At 39.6% G+C, this 20,161-nt stretch overlaps 1 protein-coding gene across 1 annotated transcript; it reads right to left on the bottom strand.

Annotated features, from left to right (window-relative positions):
- Positions 1-1,371: 1,371 nt before the first annotated feature.
- LOC148131884 (killer cell lectin-like receptor subfamily B member 1B allele B) lies at positions 1,372-19,672 on the bottom strand. The gene is made up of 6 exons (XM_087954147.1): positions 19,363-19,672; positions 16,211-16,353; positions 14,788-14,937; positions 9,646-9,800; positions 8,196-8,308; positions 1,372-2,656 (listed from the first exon to the last, which is right to left on the bottom strand). The coding sequence occupies exons 1-6, from the start codon at positions 19,488-19,490 to the stop codon at positions 2,518-2,520; spliced, it is 828 nt and encodes a 275-aa protein (XP_087810273.1). The 5' UTR covers positions 19,491-19,672; the 3' UTR covers positions 1,372-2,517.
- Between the last annotated feature and the right edge of the window lie 489 nt (positions 19,673-20,161).

The following is a 20,161-nucleotide window of genomic DNA, read 5'->3' as shown; positions in this document are numbered from 1 at the left end:
CTGATACATTGTATGATCACAGTCATGAAAAGCATTAACAATTCACAACTATGTTAAGAGAAAGGGCAGCAATTATACTGTACATAATTTGATAATAACATTCCTTCCTCACCAAATGATTTAAACTGTTCATATTATTGGAAGAAATATCCTTCTGGGTTCAGTTCCAAGTGGGGAAAAAGACATTGGAAACATGGAGGCTGTTTGGAAAGATGGTTTAATGGTGGACGGGAGCACATGGCTTGGAGCTCCAAAGTGAAAAGGATGATCACATGCTTCAAGATGTTGGGTGAAGGAAAAGAAGGGGCAAGATGCTGAGATACCCTCTGTTGGGCCACACCTTAGTGTTTCCTGTTTCTGTGTAAGAGATGTATCCCATTGGCTGTCAGACTCCCAGGGCCAGGGGGTCTTAGCTAACTTTGCAAGCTTTGTCTGAACCACATGACTTCAACTGAGTGCTAGCTGATACAATCTTCCCAGGCCAGGTGGCGAGATGGACAGAGGCCTTTGTTATGTAGAATACTCTGGTCCAGGCCTTAATTGCCCACTCATTAACAAAGGCGGGGGTGAGCTTCTGCTTCTGAGGTGAGCTTCTGCTTCCAAGTTTCTACTTCTCTTTTTAGGGGAAATATTCTGCCTTTTTAATATTTCCTAGGATATTTCATTTTTCTAGGAATAGAATAGAATAGAATAGAATAGAATAGAATAGAATAGAATAGAATAGAATAGAATAGAATAGAATAGAATAGTTTATTGGCCAAGTGTGATTGGACACACAAGGAATTTGTCTTGGTGTAAATACTCTCAGTATACATAAAGAAAAGGTACATTCGTTAAGAATCAAGAATCATAACATACAACACTTAATGATAGTCATAGGGTACAATCAACAATCAAATCATACCAGGAAACAGTCAATGTAAATTGTAAGGATACAAGTGACAAAGTTACAGTCCTACATTCACAAGTGGGAGCGGATGGGTGATAAGGAGTGATGAGAAGATTAACAGTAATAGTAGTGCAGACTTGTAATAGTTGAACAGTGTTGAGGGAATTATTTGTTTAGCAGAGTGATGGCTTTTGGGGAAAAAAACTGTCCTTGTGTCTAATTGTTCTGGTGTGCAGTGCTCTATAGCGTCGTTTTGAGGGAAGGAGTTGAAACAGTTTATGTCCTTCCTCGCCAAATGATTTAAACCAGGGGTCGCCAACCTTTTGGACCTCAGGGACCACCAAACTCATAATTTTAGATCCCAGGGACTACTAACCGGTTCTGTGGGCATGGCCTAATTTGTGGGTGTGGCTTGGTGGTCATGCGACTGGCTGGGTATGGCTTGTGTGTAAATATTATAAATATATAAATATTGAATTTTTTATTTAAAAAAAGAGCAACTTTTACCCAAAATCAGGCAAAGCAGGCAGATTGAGTTGCTCACAGAATAACAGATTCATTCAGAGATCTATCTATCTGTCATTGGCTAGCTCAGTCTGTCACATAAAATTTGCTTGCAAGCAAACCTTCAGTCCTAAGGGAGGTTTGGCTGTGCTGAACTGAAGATCTAAAAACTAGCTACAAAGCAAGAAATCCAACCATTTCCTGCTTCTTTGCTAATCTAAATCTCCTGGCACAGCAGAACAGCTGATGGTTGGAAAAATAGCAATTTAGCAAGCAAGTTTACCTGGTAAGGAGTGAGTGGGCGCGGGCCATGTGGGCTGCGCAGCCTTGTGTTTCTGCACAGCCTGGATTAATTGTTTTGGGGGGGGTGCTCTGGGGGTGAGATTTCTCTGCAGTCCACCAAAATTTTCTCACGGCCTACCAGTGGGCCGCAGCCCACCGGTTGGCGACTGATTTAAACTGTTTATATTGTTGGAAGAAATATCCTTCTGGGTTCAGTTCCAAGTGGGGAAAAAGACACTGGAACCATGGAGGCTGTTTGGAAGGTTTAATGGTGGACGGGACCACATGGCCTGGAGCTCAAGAGTGAAAAGGAAGGATGATCACATGCTTCAAGGTGAAGGAAGAGATCAAGAAAAAGGGCTGGTATGCTGAGAGTGCCTGGGTTTTATAATCTTTGTTGGGATTTGAATTGGAGCTTGTATTCTAATTGGTTGTCAGACTCCCATGAGGCCAAGCAGGGGCAACTCTGTAGGCTGTCCTGAGTTCCAGGCTTGGTTGAGCCTTGCTGGATGATGATGCACTGAAAAGGGCTTTTGGCAATTGCTATAGCTTTACCTGGAGATCTTTGTTATGTAAAGTATTCTGGCCCAGGCCTTAATGGCCCACCCATTAACAAAGGTGGGGGTGAGCTTCTACTTCTGAGGTGAGTTTCTGCTTCTGAGTTCCTACTTTTTTTAGAGGAAATATTCTGCCTTTTTAATATTTCCCAGGATATTTCAATTTTCTAGGAGAGGTGTGGGTGCTAACTTCATTCAGTATGTTTTCCCTGAGAATGTAATTCTGCTTTAATGAACCATTTCCTTACTACCTTACCTCTCCCCAGACCAAAACAGCATTTTAGCTCAAGCCAAAGGAGTGTTTATATCCAAAGCTTCTGCCTGGCAAACCCACATGGAGAGAGTCGAGCAGGTTTCAGTAACAATCTTTGGCCCGAGCAGCATCCCACAGCCGTCTCCTAAAAGGGGCCCCAGTTCTTGCGGCCTGAAGGATAAAAGAAAGAATGATGGTTTTTAGAAAGAGCTGTCCAACTTCCTTTATATTTGGCAGGACTTTTTCTATTCCCCATAATCAGCCTTCCAATATTGATATGTTGATCAGACACAATATGCAGTACATCTTTTATTTTAACTTTCGTCCAGAAACACAGATAAAGAACTGTCTGAAAGACCATATAATTTTTTGATCACCTTCTCATCAGTACCTGTCAAGATCTTATCTAGATCAGTCTGTTTATCATCAAATCCCTCTGTTTTAGAATCTTCATCATACCTTGAATGTATTTGCGCATATGAAAACCAATTCATCTTTATACCTTGTTCCTCTAAATTTTGTATCGATTTAAGTTCACCCTTTTCATCCAATAGTTCCCCATATCTAACTGTTTGTTCCTTCTTATAAATTATAGGATAGGAAAATGCTTCAATAGTCGATAACCAAACTGGAATTTTCAAATAACATTGTCTTTTTATCTTCTCCCAGTTTAACCACAAAGACTCCCGTATATAATGTCTTCTAAAATAACCCTGTGTTTTAGTTCCTTATACCATAAAAAAGCGTGCCAACCCAACAGCAAATCATGACCTTCTAGTGTCAACAATCTAGTCTTTCTTAATGTTATCCATTCCTTGACCCACATCAAATTTGCAGCTTGATAGTACAATTCCCAATTAGGCAGGCCAAAACCTCCTCTAATTCTAGCATCTTGCAAAAGCTTTAGCTTTATTCTCGCTTTCTTACCTTGCCATATATACTTCAGCATAATTTTATTTAAGTCTTCAAAATAGTCTTTTCCGAGCCTAATTGGTATTGTTTGAAACAAAAATAAGATTCTGGGTAAAATATTCATCTTGATTGTTGAAATTCTCCCTATTAATGACAATTGTAAATTTTCCCATTTCTTCAGATCTAAAGCTATCTGTTGTTTAAGTTTAATATAATTATTCTCTTTTAATGTACTGCATCTTGATGTCAAGTATATCCCCAGATACTTGACCTTGTTCGTGACTTGGATTTTCAACAGGTCTGCCAGTTCTTCTCTTTGTCTTAGTAGCATGTTCTTTGTCAAGATCTTTATTTTGTCTTTATTTATTTTCAAACCAGCCACCTCACCATATATCTCTATCTTTTCCAATAACTTTGGAGCTGTTTCTAAGGGATCTTCCAAAATAAAGGCTAAGTCATCCGGAAGGCTTGCAGTTTAAATTCTTCCTTTTAATTTTCATTCCTTTTATGCTTTTATCATCTCTAATATTTCTATTCAACACTTCCAAAGTCAATACAAATAGCAAAGGAGATAGGGGACATCCTTGTCTTGTGCCTTTTCTTATATTAATAAAGTCTGTAAGTTCTCCCTCCATCATTACTTTTGCTGTCTGCTTATTATATATGGCTTCTATTTCTTGAATAAATTTTCTAGCAAAACCCATCTGTTCCAGTAGTAATAACATAAATCTCCAGTTCACATTATCAAATGCCTTTTGAGCATCTAGGAATATCAAAGCCATTTGCTTTTCAGGATGTGCCTCATAGTATTCCAAAGTATCCAGGATTACTCTCATATTGTCTCTAATTTGTCTCTTTGGCAGAAATCCATTTTGGTCTGGATGAATGAAATTATTTAAATATTTTTTAAGTCTTTCTGCTAAGATTGAAGCAAAGATTTTATAGTCTGCATTTAATAAAAAAAATAGGTCTATAGCAGTGATCCCCAACCTTTTTATGCCGCTGCCCGGTACCGGCATCAGATGGCGCCGCGTGCCCGGTATCGGCATCAACTGGCGCCGCCATCTTTTTGACGAAAAAGTGCTTCCGGTGAGCTTTCTACCCGAAAAGCTCACCGAAGCACTTTTTATCAAAAAGATGGCGGCGCCCAGCAACCAGCGGCCCGGTAAGACTTGTTCCGCTGACGGTACCGGTCCGCGGACCGCGGTTCGGGACCCCTGGTCTATAGTTCTTAATTTGCAGTGGATCAGCCTCTTCTTTTGGAATAAGTGTAATATAAGCCTCTGACCATGTTTTGGGTATCATCTTCTTTGACATAGCTTCATTCATAACTTCTAACAATGGAATGCTCAATGATTCTTGTAATGTTTTATAGAATTCTGCCGGAAGTCCATCTGGACCTGGTGCTTTCCCATTATTTTGTTTCTTAAGTGTTTCAGTTAATTCCATCATTGTTATATTGCTTTCTAGCATTTCTTCAGTCTCTTTAGATATCTTAGATAGGTTAGCATTCTGTAGATACTCTTTGATTTTTTCCTCATCAATATTCTCTTGCTTATATAATTTCCCATAAAAATCTCGAATGATTTTCTTCTTCTCTTTATTGCCATGACAAACTTGGCCTTGATCATCTATTAACTGCAATATTTTCCTTGGTTCTTTCTCTTTTCTCAATTTATATGCAGTATATCTTTTATTTTAACTTTCGTCCAGAAACACAGATAAAGAATTGTCTGAAAGACTAGAAACTTTATATGAACTTTTTGTTGAAAGAAGACTAAATGGATTTATGAATTTAGGGACTAAAAAGAGTTGAAAGAGAAGGGGAATGGAATTAACCAAAATAAAAAGAGTGAAGGAAAAGAGTAAAAAGGTAACTGCACAATAGAAAGAATAGTGGAAGTGAAAATACTGTATTTTTTATTATTCCTTTAATTCGTTATACTTTTATTTTACAGGTAGTCCTTGAATTATGACTAGTTCCCAGGTGCTATTCAGGTTCTGACCAGTTCTGGAGAACCGGTAGCAGAAATGTTGAGTAGTTACAACAACTGGCAAATACCATCTCTGACTGGAGATTTTACAATATCTTTCCCCTGCCATGCTCACCAAGCCACGTCCACAGAACCGGTGGTAAAAATTTTTGAATCCGACCACTGGACTAGTTGCTTAGCACCTGGGGGCTATGTATAACCAGGATTGGAAATTAAGACAGTAGGGCCTTGCTTGTTTGAACTTTGGACACAATGCATTTGGGACACATTTATGGCTTTTTGCAGTGTTGGAAGAAATATCCATCTGGTTCTGTTCCAAATGGGAAGAAAGACACTGGAAACATGGAGGCTGATTGGAAAGATGATTTAATGGAGCAGAACCATCAAGCACATGATCCTAGTGCAGCTAACCACATGGATTTGAGAGAGAAGGAGGTGTATTTATATCCTCTCTTGGGCTTTGCACTTGAACTTCCTGTTCCTGTGCAAGAACATGTATTCTATTGGCTACTGCCAGACTCCCATGGGGCTATGCAGGGGTCATAGCTGAGGTTGTCTGAGCTCCCAGGTTTGGTTGAAGCTTACTGGATGATGCAATATCCCCAGGTGATTTGGCAATGCAGTGAGCCCTGCTGCTAGATGGGTTAATCCTAAACTGAAGGTCTTTTGTTTTGTAGATAGGCTGGCCCAATCCTTTTCAACTGGTACCAAATATCTGCTGGGGGCAGGGAGCTGAAGCTTTGAGTTTCTATCTTTAGAAACATGTTTCTCCTGTAGGAAGTTAGCACCCACCCCTCTCCTAGAAAATTGAAATATCCTGGGAAATATTAAAAAGGCAGAATATTTCCTCTAAAAAAAGTAGGAACTCAGAAGCAGAAACTCACCTCAGAAGTAGAAGCTCACCCCCACCTTTGTTAATGGGTAGGCCATTAAGGCCTGGGCCAGAATACTTTACATAACAAAGATCTCCAGGTAAAGCTATAGCAATTGCCAAAAGCCCTTTTCAGTGCATCATCATCCAGCAAGGCTCAACCAAGCCTGGAACTCAGGACAGCCTACAGAGTGGCCCCTGCATGGCCTCATGGGAGTCTGACAACCAATCAGAATACAAGCTCCAATTCAAATCCCAACAAAGATTATAAAACCCAGGCACTCTCAGCATACCAGCCCTTTTTCTTGATCTCTTCCTTCACCTTGAAGCATGTGATCATCCTTCCTTTTCACTCTGGAGCTTCAAGCCATGTGTTCCTCCTGTCCACCATTAAACCTTCCAAACAGCCTCCATGGTTCCAGTGTCTTTTTCCCCACTTGGAACTGAACCCAGAAGGATATTTCTTCCAACAACGGGTGGGTGCTAACTTCCTAGAATGACAAGGCAAACCACTAGAATAGAAACTGAAAGCAAACACCACTCTTTACAAGCACTGATGAAGTTACTGATGAAGTATAGGTAGTCCTTGCGTTATGACCATAATTGAACCCGACATTTATGTTGCTAAGTGAAACGTGTTAAGTGAGTTTTGCCCCATTTTAGGAATTTTCTTGCCACAGTTGTTAAGTGAAACAGGATTCCCCATTGATTTTGCTCTTTTGACCACGTGCCCATGGGGATGCTGCAATAGTTGTAAGTGTGAAAAATGGTCCTAAGTCACTTTTTTCAGTGCCGTTGTAACTTTGAACAGCCACTAAATGAACTGTTGGAAGAAATATCCCTTCTGGGTTTCAATTCCAAGTGAGGAAAAAGACACTGGAAACATGGAGGCTGTTTGGAAAGATGGTTTAATGGTGGACAGGACCACGTGGCTTGGAGCTCCAAAGATCACATGCTTCAAGATGTTGGGTGAAGGAAAAGAAGTGGGAAGAGGCTGAGAGACCCTTAGTTATATACCCTCTGTTGGGCCGCACCTTAGTGTTTCCTGTTCCTGCATAAGAAATGTATCCCATTAGCTGTCAGACTCCCGGGGGTGGGGATCTTAGCTAACTTTGTAGGCTTTGTCTGGATCACATGGCTTCATCTGAGTGCTGGCTGATGCAATCTTCCCAGGCCATGTGGTGAGATGGGCAGAGACCTTTGTTATGTAGAATACTCTGGCCTAGGCCTTAATGGCCCACCCATTAACAAAGGTGGGGGTGAGTTTCTGCTTTTGATGTAAGTTTCTGTTTCTGAGTTTCTACTCTTTTTAGGGGAAATATTCTGCCTTTTTAATATTTCCTAGGATATTTCATTTTTCTAGGAGAGGGGTGGGTGCTAACTTCCTACAGAAGGACAACCTGTAATCTGCATAATGAAAATTCTGCATTAAAACAACCAAGCTAAAGCAACATCAAAGACTCCTCAGGTCATGCTTATGGCTCTTTTAGCTGCACAGATTCTAAGCTAAGCCCTGGTTTGACCTTTCCTTCCAACCTAGCTGGCAGTTTCCCAACACTTCCACTTGTCTCTGCTTAGCTTGACCTGAGGGGTCCTTGATGTTGCCTTAGCTTGGTTGTTTTTATGCAGAGCTTTCATTACTCAAATTGTTATTTAACTCATTAGTGCTTGTAAACAGGGGTTTGGTTTCAGTTTACCCTGTCACTTGACCTTCCCCAAGTTCCATGATGCTGGGGAGATTCTGTAACTTAAGTAGAAAACAATAAAGTCACTTCCTTTAGCTATTTACAAGTGTCATTTGCATGTATTGTTACCCCGGTTGAATTGATTATTTCTGATTTTATTCACTTTTATTCAGAAATAGGCTGCATGTTATTTAGTGAATGGAATTGTCCACTGCAGGATTTCACTATGTCTAGAAAGAAATACTCACAAATTTTCATTCAATGGGGAATCATCCACCCACATCCACCGTCTTGCCGGAAACATTCCTATCAACCCAATCCATAGTGACTGTGTTTCATCAGAAATACTCTGGATAAAAGTCTGTTTTAAAAAAGCACTTGATTAGAGTTTGCTGAATGCTTTGATTTTGCTGTCTGTCATTCAGCAGACGTTGAATTCAATAAAATTATATTTCAAGCCACTACATCTGAAGCAATCTATAAATGTACATTGTTTGTATAAGTATATCAATAACATATATATGGATTTAATGACACCTTTTCCCTCCAACTTTTTCCTAGCGTATTCCCACAGCTTGCATATCTTTGTTGATAGTGTCTTGCCATCTCTGTTTTGGATGCCTGCAAGGACCCTTTCCCTCCAACCGCTGTTTAAAATTCAAGGTTGGGTCTGTACTGAAGTAATTTATTTAGGATGGTTACAGTGAAGGCATTTAACAATATATAGTACATATTTGTCAATCAGGACTGCCAGAATTACTAAGTGACATTATGCTTTATGACTGAATCGCTTAGAGATAGAAATTCAGAATAGCAGAATAACAGAGCTAGAAGGAAACTTGGAGGTCTTCTAGTCTAACCCTCCTCTCCTCAAGCAGGAGACACTATCATTCCAGACAAGTGACTGTCCAGTCTCTTCTTAAAAACCTCCAGTGATGAAGTAACCACAACTTCTGGGAGACAAGCCATGCCACTGATTAATTGTTCTCACTGACAGGGAATTTCTTCTTAGTTCTTGGTTTTATCCCTTGTCCTATTGCTGTTGCAACACTAGGACTTGTAATAGTTTCTTAGAAGTAGTTCAGGGAAATGTACTGCAATATGATAGTCTGCTAGGTGTAGTGATTTACGTCCTGGACAAGAAACAAGGGGACTATGAATTCTATCTATCCTTTAGGTGTGAAAGCTGGCTGGGTGACTTTAGGCCAGTCCCCCTGCCTCTCTTTCCAACCTACTGCACAGGTTGTCACCATGGAGAAAATAGGCAGAAGCATTAAATACACCATTTATACAAGTAACAACAGTGGGATATGCATCTCCTGGTAATAATAAAGCATTTGCTGAAAAATGAAACCATCTTTTTTAGTACCACCCTTGTGTTGAGGGTGCTCTTCAATTGTTCTTTATCAGACTGGAAGGAGCTACTGAATTGGATGCGCATGGTTCACTGCTGGTTGTCTACTCTTCAACATCTTTAAGAGGAATATGTAGCTCATAACACGTATAAAAAAGGTGGGGTTTCTAACACACAAGTCACAGTTGCTATCTTGGTTTATTTTTTAACATGCTTTCTCCTCTCCCTCCCTCCCTCCCATGGGCATCTGCTGTGGGATAGCACCTGCTTAATCAACATACATAATAGCTATTCCATCCATCTTCATTACTCCCTTAACCTCCCCAACCCAAATCTTGACCTACCATTTCTTCCTGTTCCTTTAGCACCACCATTTGAGCACCTCTGGCTCTGCAGTCTTCCTGGCTTTTGTCCCAGGTCCTCGGTTCTTTGGAAATCCAGTAACATTTGCCATCATGATAAGACCAGTTTCCAGGACATAGGTGGCATCTAAAACTCTCTGAAGGTCAAACAAAAAAGATTCATTTTTTTTTTACAAGAATCATATATGAACTTTTTAAAAGGGATGTAGAAGTTTTAAAGCTGCACTACAGTCATTCATGCATTTGCCATCACAGCGAGACACTGATAGGCCTCAATTTATTACCATACTGGAGTCTCCCCATTACTGTCCCAAGTCGTGATAGTCATTAAGCAAAGCTTCCATATGATCATCTCGCCTAACTAAGGTGACCAACTTTTTTACAATGAGAAGGAGGACACAAATAAATTGAAGGGAAAAAAAAAAACAAAGCCACTTGCGCGTGGCGCACTCTCTCAAAACAATTCTCCTGTGTGGAGCACATGCGTCTCATAATCGTGTCTCGCTGCACTATACCGAGCCTTGATGAATCGTCATGTCAAATACAAACACGTCACATCACACACAACGGATCGGATCGGCATCGATCAAATACGGAGATTTACAGATTAGTCTTCAAATATCAAAAAGGAGGACATGTAGGAGGACACTTTTTGAGACAGGACAGAACTTACAAAAGGAAGGCTGTCCTCCCTAAAGGAGGATAGTTGGTCACCTTACTAATAACCCCACCCGTGATCTCCCCAATTTCTTTAAATGACCATGCAGGTTAAGTGGATCATTGGGTGCCTCAAGAACAGGAATGCCACAGGAGACATACTGTAGGTCCAGGTCTACCTGCCCCCCCATGCCTTCCAAGGCCTCCCCCATTCCCAGAGGCAGGTTGTGCTCTGCTTCCTGCTCTTTGGAGCACCCGCAGTCCTTGGGGCCTGCTTCCCACCCCACTGAGTCCCCCACACTCCTCCTCACTCCCCATCACCAATCCCTCGTTTATCTTCTGTACTGTAGGTCTCCCAGAGCTCACACTGGGGTAAGGACAGGGGTGGGATTCTACCAGTTCGCACCTATTTGGTAGAACCAGTTGTTAACATTCTAAGCCGTTCGGAGAACCAGTTGTTAGAAGAAATTACTGGCCTAATCCTGTAAGGAAGGCAGGAAGGAAACATTCTGGTGTTGCTTACAGAAACTGCCTCTCCATTAACTCTTATTACATTCTTGGCAGGACTAGACTTCCTGTCTCAGGAACTTCTCTGGAGTTTTTTCCCCCTCCTTTGCTGGTACTTTGCTTGTGTGGAGTGACCATTCAAATTTACAATGGCATTGAAAAAAGCGACTTATGACCATTTTTCACACTTAACGACTGTTGCAGCATCCCCACAGTCATGAGAGGCCAGGCAAGGAGATGCATGCCTCGATGTGAGTGATATTGAGTTGGGCACACCCAGCCAATAACATGACCACCAAGCCACGTTCACCCAGTCACATGACCACCAAGCCACGCCCACCAACTAAGCCACGCCCACAGAACCGGTTGTTAAAATTTTTGAATCCCACCCCTGGGTAAGGATTGCTCCTCTGAAAATGGTTCCTGCTTCTGGGACAGAGCCATACAGCCCAGGGATGCCAAGGGGCAGTGCGGCCTGCTCTCCTTCCTCAATGAGAGCTCCAAGGCTCCACAGTACAAAAGATAAATGAGTGCTCAGTGATTGGGGATTGGGGAGGAAGATGTAGGATCTGGTGGGGTGGAAATGGAGATAAGGGCTACATGGGTTAGATTTTTTTCAATATTTGCAATATGGGTTTTGTAGTACTGCTGCACTGGCTAACACGGGTTTTCTCACATTTTAATTTTTCTTATTTCTCTTTCTCTTTAAAATGTATTGTTAATAATTGGCTATCGTGGAGGAGATAGGCGGGGAGCCACTGCACTATCCCTGCAATTGGTTGTAAGGGTGAATCCGCCTGAATTTTATTCACGTGACCACAGAAGTGGTGCAGGAGTTACTGTACAACTTTGAACTGTTGTATGTAGCTTTGCGGATTCCATCATAACTTTGAACTGTTGCTAAGCGACGGATAGTAAGTAGAGGACTACCTGTATTTGCAGCAGTTATATACTGAAACTATTCTAGAGGTATACTTTCAAGTATTGAATCTGGGAAAAAAATCTAAAATCAGGGACAACTGGGGAAGGGTGCAAAAATATCAAAAGGCAGCTGTATCAAACCACATGTAAAAAGTGGGGGCATCAATTATATGGTCATGGCTACCATCTCAATTTTTTGGATCCCTCTTGCAGATGCTAAGACCAAATTAAATATAAGGAGACCTTTTGGGTGGCTGTCTCTGAAAGCCTCCACCAGGGTGGCTTAATGCAGGTTGATTTTTCTTTTGGTTGAGAATTCAGAGGGGAAATGAAACTTGATTTATTGTCAGTTACATGATGAATATTTATTATTATTGCTAATTCATATAGAAGTCATGGTATGTGACAATACCGAAAGTTAATGAACCCAGATCAGCCAAGCTGTCATTTGTATTCTGTGTCTACTACCACTTTAATGTTTTTTTTTTTATAACAGTCTGTGCTGTATTATCACAGTATTGTATTTCTTTCTGCAGCCTCCTACTAGTGGTGCCATTAATACTTTAGCATTCATATTATGCATAGTTATTGATCTACAACGTGCATGTTTGGGGGGGTCGTTTTTAGGTATTAATATTACTGTAACATAGGATGTATAAAAAGATGGAGGGAATATAGAAAGGGAATATACTGTAGAAAGATGCATTGATTATAAACCTCTAAAAATATAGACATCAATATATTTATAAAAGTTCTGTACCTTTCATCTGGAAATCCATCATGTCCAGGGTTTTCCCCTAGTTTTACACAGAGATTGTATTGTCTTTATAGTAGTAATAGGGCTATAAAAAGATTCCTTAAATATCCTCCTAGAGGATTAACTCAATGATAAAGAGTATTTATTTATTTTAAAAACAAATATCCCTCTTGATGCATTCCACAAAATAAGCATTGCTTATTAGGAAAGCTGATATCATATAAGTTATAATATTTAAGTTTTAGAGCAACTGGAATGTGGTCCAAGGTTATAATGAAACAGAAGTTCATAAGTGAATTTAGCAAAATAAGAAAAACGATAGTCTAATTTGAAACAATTTTCAAGTACATGAGAAAAAAAGGATATTGCCTGCATTTTGGGTTTTAAAAATGCCAATTGGTTAACTTACATTCTAATATGTTCTGTATATGTTTGTAATACTTATCCATTGTGAGAAAAGACAAAGGGTTTTATTTATTTATTTTAAATATCTAGCTGAGAATGTTGGATTAAGTTAACATCACTAGCACAGATTACATATTGATAGTTTGCAGAATATAGTTATGGAAAACATCTATAAAGTATTTCAGAAGTGTTCTTAAGGAGGCCATAAAAGGACCATAATCTGGGCAATAGAGACTTCACTTGTCTTTAATATATATCTATGCATATGCATATGCATATGCATATACATCATATACATATACATATACATATACATATACATATACATATACATATACATATACATATACATATACATATACATATACATATACATATACATATATATATATATATATATATATATATATATATATATATATATATATATTTGTTTTCTGAGGTTAACCAAAGATCCATATATATATATATATATATATATATATATATATATATATATATATATATATATATATATATATATATATATATTCTTAAGTTTTCACGGGTACTTACATGTATGGCATTCGGCTTTGTTCGGGTATTTTCCCACGTCATTGTAGTTGTTCTTTTAAAGTTGTAGCAACGTTTCAGCAGAATCTCATCTGCCATCATCAGGCTTCTGTATAGTGTTCGTCTGTGAGTCAGACTTTTACAGTGGTTTCAGATTTAAATTTGGGGCAGCCTATTGCTGTGCCAGAATGGTTTTTTCTTCATCCTGATTGGTTGGGAGTCTTGGTCTGTGTTTATTGGTCTTGGAGTTTGCTGTGTTCTGCTTGATTGGTGTTTCTAATATCTTCTGTCTGTTTTTTGGCTCTTTTTGTATCTTGATTGGCTGGCAACATTGTGTTACTTTATTGGAGGCCTTTAGTGCAGCTTGGCTCCGAGTAAATGGACGGCTATCATTTGTTAGGAAGCTAGGTTTCATCTGGGTGCCTGGTTGGGGTGTGTTTGAGCTGGAGGTATCAGGGGCGATCTGTTTGTGCCCAGGTGTTTGCCTGGCTTGTGGTGTGGAGATTTTTTTGTTTGTGAGTGCAGGCTTCCAAATGATTGACAGTCTGGTGGAATCATCTCTTCTATTCATGCTTTCTGGTCTTTTACCCGGAGCCAAGCTGCACTAAAGGCCTCCAATAAAGGGACACAATGTTGCCAGCCAATCAAGATACAAAAAGAGCCACAAAACAGATAAAAGATATTAGAAACACCAATCAAGCAGAACACAGCAAACTCCAAGACCAATAAACACAGACCAAGACTCCCAACCAATCAGGATGAAGAAAAACCATTCTGGCACAGCAATAGGCTGCCCCAAATTTAAATCTGAAACCACTGTAAAAGTCTGACTCACAGACGAACACTATACAGAAGCCTGATGATGGCAGATGAGATTCTGCCGAAACGTCGCTACAACTTTAAAAGCACAACTACTATGACGTGGGAAAATACCCGAACAAAGCTGAATGCCATACATACATACGTACATACATACATACATACATACATATATGACAAGTGAAGTTATAACTTTAAAAACACAACTACAAAGATGTGGGAAAATACCCGAACAAAGCTAAATACCATATATATAAATACCTGCAAAAACATAACACACACACACACACACACACACATATTTACTATAATATATATCCGTCAATATATATATATCCCTCAATATCCCAAAGCTGGTATTCCCACCATTTGTGAAAAGACAAGTGATAGTCAACATCTCAGATCTTCCTAACATCCGCATAAGATGGAATTTTTCTCAAAATTCAGGAGATTGGATATAACATGTTCCCCATCCTTATCTCACAGGGAGAGAATAGTGGCATTACCTGTTGAGTTAACTGGGACTTGTTTACACAAAAATGTCTGCAAGCGAGAGACAACATTCTCTAATCTGTGCTTAATTTCTGTGCCATTGCTGGTCTCCTGAGAGTCAACAGATTTGTCAAAAGCCTCTTTGTATTGTCTTCTCTGAAAAGCTTGAAATTCAAACAGAGAATAAATAAATTGAGGAAAGGAAGATATTATTATCCTTTTTTCCTAACCCATTCTCCACTCTTTCTTATTAATAATCTGATTATGATTTAACTCAGAACATTTTGTTCCTCTGAAAGAGTAGGAGGAAACACTTAAAATACATAAATAATAAGATAAAGAAGAAGTAACACTATTACATCCAGGCCAGAGGTGGTATTCAGCAGGTTCTGACCAGTTCTGGAGAACCGGTAGCGGAAATTTTGAGTAGTTTGGAAAACCGGCAAATACCACCTCTGACTGGCGATTTTACAGTATCTTTCCCCTGCCATGCCCACCAAGCCACGCCCACTGAACCGATAGTAAAAAAATGAATCCCACCACTGGTCCAGGCTTAGGTGAGGAAGAAGAAGCAAGCACAAGCATGATTTAGATTTAATAATACAATTTGAAAGCCCAGATGATTTCAAGTTCCTGTTAACACCCACAATCCCTTCCTTTCTCTGTGTGAATCACATGGTTTCAGCCACCATCTTGGCTTTCATGACACACACACACAATCCTACTTCACAGGATTGTTGTTGTGGGGAAAATAGGAGGAAGACGAGTATTAGGCATGTTCACTGCCTTGAGTTATGTTAGAAATAATAAAGGCAGGATACTAACTAACTAACCAACTAGCAAACTAACTATGGCTTCTAGCTGATATCTATGATTCCTGGCATGATTTCCTAAAAGTTTCTCTGAATGAGTGAAGACATTGTAAAGTATAATAGCTATAATACCTTATTACTGAATAAAATTCCAAACAGGAGAACTTTAATGTGGTTCAGAAGAGTTATCTCCCGGTAAAGAGTGCTCCACGGCCCGGTACCGGTCCGCGGCCCGGTGGTTGAGGACCCCTGTTCTATGCCATTAAATCCTGGTATTTTGTAAGTCCCATTGGATGAATGAGACCATGGGAAACCTAAAATTATTTTGATTGAGATTGGCTATAATAACAGAATCTTGTAAATCTGATTTGGCTGAACTTCCTCCACCACCACCTCCTTCTCCTCGTAGTTCAGTGAAGTAATGAACTGTCTGACTTGCTTCCAAGTGTTATCTTCCTGTTCTTACATTATCTGCATGTTGCTGACTTTAAAACAATTTCAGTCTTCTTTTTTGCCTAGACAATAGCTCCTGCATATCCTCATCAAAGTAATTTTCCTTACTTTATATAAATTTCAAAATATTCAGAGGTTCAGGGCAGAAGGTGTTGAATTTATAGCGACTCACCACAGATACGTAATGCTATCACAGCTCCTACTAATAGGCTGACCACAATACATCCAGCCCCAGTAATGATCCAACGATAACAACGGTATCTCAGCAGACGATCTACAAAACAACCCAAGGATAATGTTGAAAGAAACATCCATCTGGTTCAGTTCTAAGCCAGGAGGAAAAAACTGGAAACATGGGGGCTGATTGAAAAGATGGTTTAATGGTGAAGCAGAAGCACATGTTTGTGTCTCTGGTGCAGCTGACCACATGGAGTTGAGAAAGAGGGGTATTTACACCCTCTCTTGGGCTTTGCACTTGAGCTTCCTGTTCCTGTGCAAGAACATGTATTCTATTGGCTGTTGACAGACTCCCATGGGGCCATGCGGAGTCATGCTTGTCTAAGATAAGTTTGGTTGAAGCTTGCTGGGGGTGATGCAATGTCCTTAGGAGATTATGCCACGTGGTGAGCTCTGTTGCTAGATGGGTTAATCCTATTATGTCCTGGAGGGTCATGTCTTAATCCCATTACCCTGGAGCTGAAGGCCTTTTCTGCTGTAGATAGGCTGGCCCAGTGTGCTGTCCAGACAGTTTATAGTTAATTGGGATATTGGGATAGTTAGTTAGGAATTGGGAGCTGTCCCCTTAAGGGAATGCATCATGGTAAATGTAGTTAAGGCATCCTGGGAAATGTAGTCCATGTCATGTGGTCACATCTGTAATCCTGATTGGTCACTGAATTGACCCTTGGTGGGTTGGGGGAGGTTTCTTCACTGGACCCCAGCAGCGTGCTAGTGCCTCACCCCCTTGATCCTTCATTATGGGGATGAAAAGAGCACTATCCTTTTACACTATGAATTCAGCTATGCAAATATTTGGACATTGAGATGAATCTCAACGTAACCGTGAGTTATATATGAGGATACCTGATGAACCAATAAAGAAACTTTGTATGGAAGCCTTTGTAGAGTTTAATCTGTCTGCCTTTATTATATTCAGCTAGTAATTAAAGGACAGAACGCCCAGTCTTTCTTAATGGGCATCACATATCTGCTGGGGGCAGGGAGCTGCTTTCTGTCTTTAAAACATGTTTCTTCTTTTATCATCCAGGAAAATATTCGTGTGTGTGTGTGTGTGTGTGTGTGTGTGTGTGTGTAGTGTATTTTACATATATACATAAATACACCCACACCCACACACATATAAATTGTATATGCTGATAGATAGATAGATAGATAGATAGATAGATAGATAGATAGATAGATAGATAGATAGATGCTGTAGATGATAATAGATAGATAGAGATATAGAGATGTATAGATATAGATGATGGGTGATAGATACAATTTGATCTTTTCTCAGAGTCAAGGACAAAATCTTTCTTTCATTGCTCATTGTATTTCACATTGTCAGTTTGCAACTATTTGTCTAATTTATGACCCACCTTTGATCCAAGAAGTTGAGAAATGGCTACCTGGAATTTCTTTGTGATTTTACAACGCTGTAAGACCTTCTCCATTCCCTGCATTACTCTCAAATCAGAGAGTGAGAAATGAAAATTCAGTATAGACATATTTGTGAGTCTGCCAATAGGCCAGAATTTCCCAGTTCTTCCTTTATGCTCCCTTTAATCTTTCTCTGTTGTGCTTTTATAGCATCACCAAAATAGTCAAGATGTTTCTCAATTCCAGAAACTTTAAGGTGTGAAGACTTCAACTCCTGGAATTTCCCACGCTGGCTTAAAGTTGCTTAAGTTGATAAACACTCTTCTAGCAGCTTCACATTTATTTCCTGCCATCAAAACCTTATCCAGAACAATAATTTATTTGTTGATTTCTTGGTACTAGCTGTTTATATGGTTTGGCAGTCTTGGGTGGGATTGGGTGGGCTGCTTGAGAAGAGCAAAGCCAGAGGCATTGCAGGCTGGTAGAGTTCAAAAAAAAATCCAGGGTGGTGTCTGCAACTATTTCAACACACACAAAAGTGACAAGACTTTGACCACTTATTTGTGTCCATTATCTTGCTTATTGACACCCTCTCTGTGGACATTCCTGAACCAAAATAATTCAGGGCAGTAATTAGTATACTAAAATGCAAAATGAAAATGTTCCTTTATGGATTCCAAATTTAATGTTTGGAAATTTACCCTGACTTGGACCTAGATATCTTATTCAGTGATAAAATATTTTCTGTCTCCTCAACCATATCCAACGACATTTTGATTTGTGAAATTGGGACCTAACTGCTTCACTGGCTTTCAGATTAAAAGCTGAGATAGGCAAACATCAGATTTGTAACTCCTCCAATCATCTAAATATATCTAAATATATTATATATATTTATATATATCCGATCTAAATATAGTATATAAAATCATACATTGCAATGTCCTACCTGCAAATGAATACTTCAGCTTTAATCATAACAATACAAGAGCACACAATAGATACAAATTCAAGGTTAACCTCACCAAACTTGACTGCAGAAAATACGACTTCAGCAACAGAGTGGTCACTGTTTGGAATACTCTACCTGACTCTGTGGTTTCTTCCCCAAACCCCAAAAACTTTAACCTTAGACTGTCCACTATTGACTTCAGCCCTTTCCTAAGAGGCCTGTGCATAAGCGCACCAATGGTGCCTACCGTCCCTGTCCTATTGTTTTTTATTTTTCTTATAAGTATCTATCTCATATATTCAAAACTACTGTATATTTATTCTTATACCTGTATCTTGTAAGCGATTGACAAATCAAATAAATACTAAAATACAACCATGGTTGCTATCAAATTAAAGCTACTCGTATCAGAGGAAGACTGCCGGTCTGTTTCCTTTGTGAAGCATCAGATACTCTATAAAGTATCAGAACAAAGGATGGACGAATGTGCTGAACTAGAAAAGCATTTTTATATATGTGTTTTGGATGTCTTCTCAAAAATCCTTCCAGGAGGGCAAATATTGACTGGTCTAAAATCAGCCATTCAGCCTCATAGCTGGGAGGATTGGAATCCAGCATCTCTCAGTCCATTTAACCTAACACTCTTTGCAATGCTTTCCTCATTGAAGCAGTCAAAAATATTTAGCACATGTGGCAATCAAACTAACAGACAAACAAACAAACAGCGGAAAGGAAGAATGTAGAGAGAAAGCGTGCTATTATCTACAGACCCAGCCTTCCACATGTGTTTACAGATCTCATAAAATGTTATTTTACCTGGTTCCCGAGACACAGACATCGGACTTTGCTGTTTTCTGGCTTGTATGTTAAGCGCCAAGTAGCCTTCCTCATCCTCCATTTGACAAGACGTTCTTCAGAGTGCCCTTTGAAGAATGTGGTGTTTGTGTGTGTGTGTGTGTGTGTGTTCTTTTCTGAGCCTGCAGTTCTGTGGAAGAAGCAGCAGAACTGGCCACTTGTGGTAGAGAAGCAACAGAGGGAATGAGGCCTCTAGCTTGACCATCTCTCAGCACCTCTGCTCTGCTCTTGATGGCTCAAGGGTGCCAATGAATTTGTTTCCAAAAAAGGCTGTAGAGAAAGGTCACAGGCCAGCTCTGGTTCACTTAGAGCCTTTCACTTCATTTTCCCCCCTGTGAGAAAACAGCCAATATGTACTGTATCAACTGACTACAAAAATGTGCAGGCCTTCCCATTAATGCCCAAGCCTATCTGTCTGAAGAATGCAAGGTGAAAGGTGGAACTGTTAAATGCTTTCTGTACTTCAACCAAGATTAAATTATCTCAGGGTGTAAATACCCATAAAGGGAGGAAATCCAGACCTCTGCCTGAAGGCTCAGATCCTTACCATGCTGGGTCTAAAGAAAAAGAAGTATTTGTCAAGCCAATAGATGCTTCTAACGATGCAGCCGCAACATTTATTTAATATGCTTATATTTTATGTATTTTTAAATGTATTTACGACCCATTTCACTCTGAAAAAGCAGCTCCGGATTTCAGATTTTATTACCCTTT

The sequence above is a fragment of the Notechis scutatus genome, chromosome 2 (assembly GCF_049901735.1).
Source record: "Notechis scutatus isolate UNSWTSFEM ecotype Mainland chromosome 2, rNotScu1.2, whole genome shotgun sequence".
NCBI lineage: Eukaryota > Metazoa > Chordata > Lepidosauria > Squamata > Elapidae > Notechis > Notechis scutatus.
Note: the sequence above shows the minus strand (reverse complement) of the source record. Positions and strands in the feature narration are given on the sequence as shown.

Bases quoted from the DNA above. Each gene is read 5' to 3' on its own strand.
- LOC148131884 (XM_087954147.1), bottom strand. From the start codon at position 19,490: ATGGAGGATGAGGAAGGCTACTTGGCGCTTAACATACAAGCCAGAAAA. The intron at 9,801-14,787 runs GTAATGCCACTA...TTTGACCTTCAG, and splicing joins AGTCCCAGTTAACTCAACAG to AGAGTTTTAGATGCCACCTA. The intron at 2,657-8,195 runs GTGAGTATTTCT...TTTATCCTTCAG, and splicing joins TCCCCATTGAATGAAAATTT to GCCGCAAGAACTGGGGCCCC.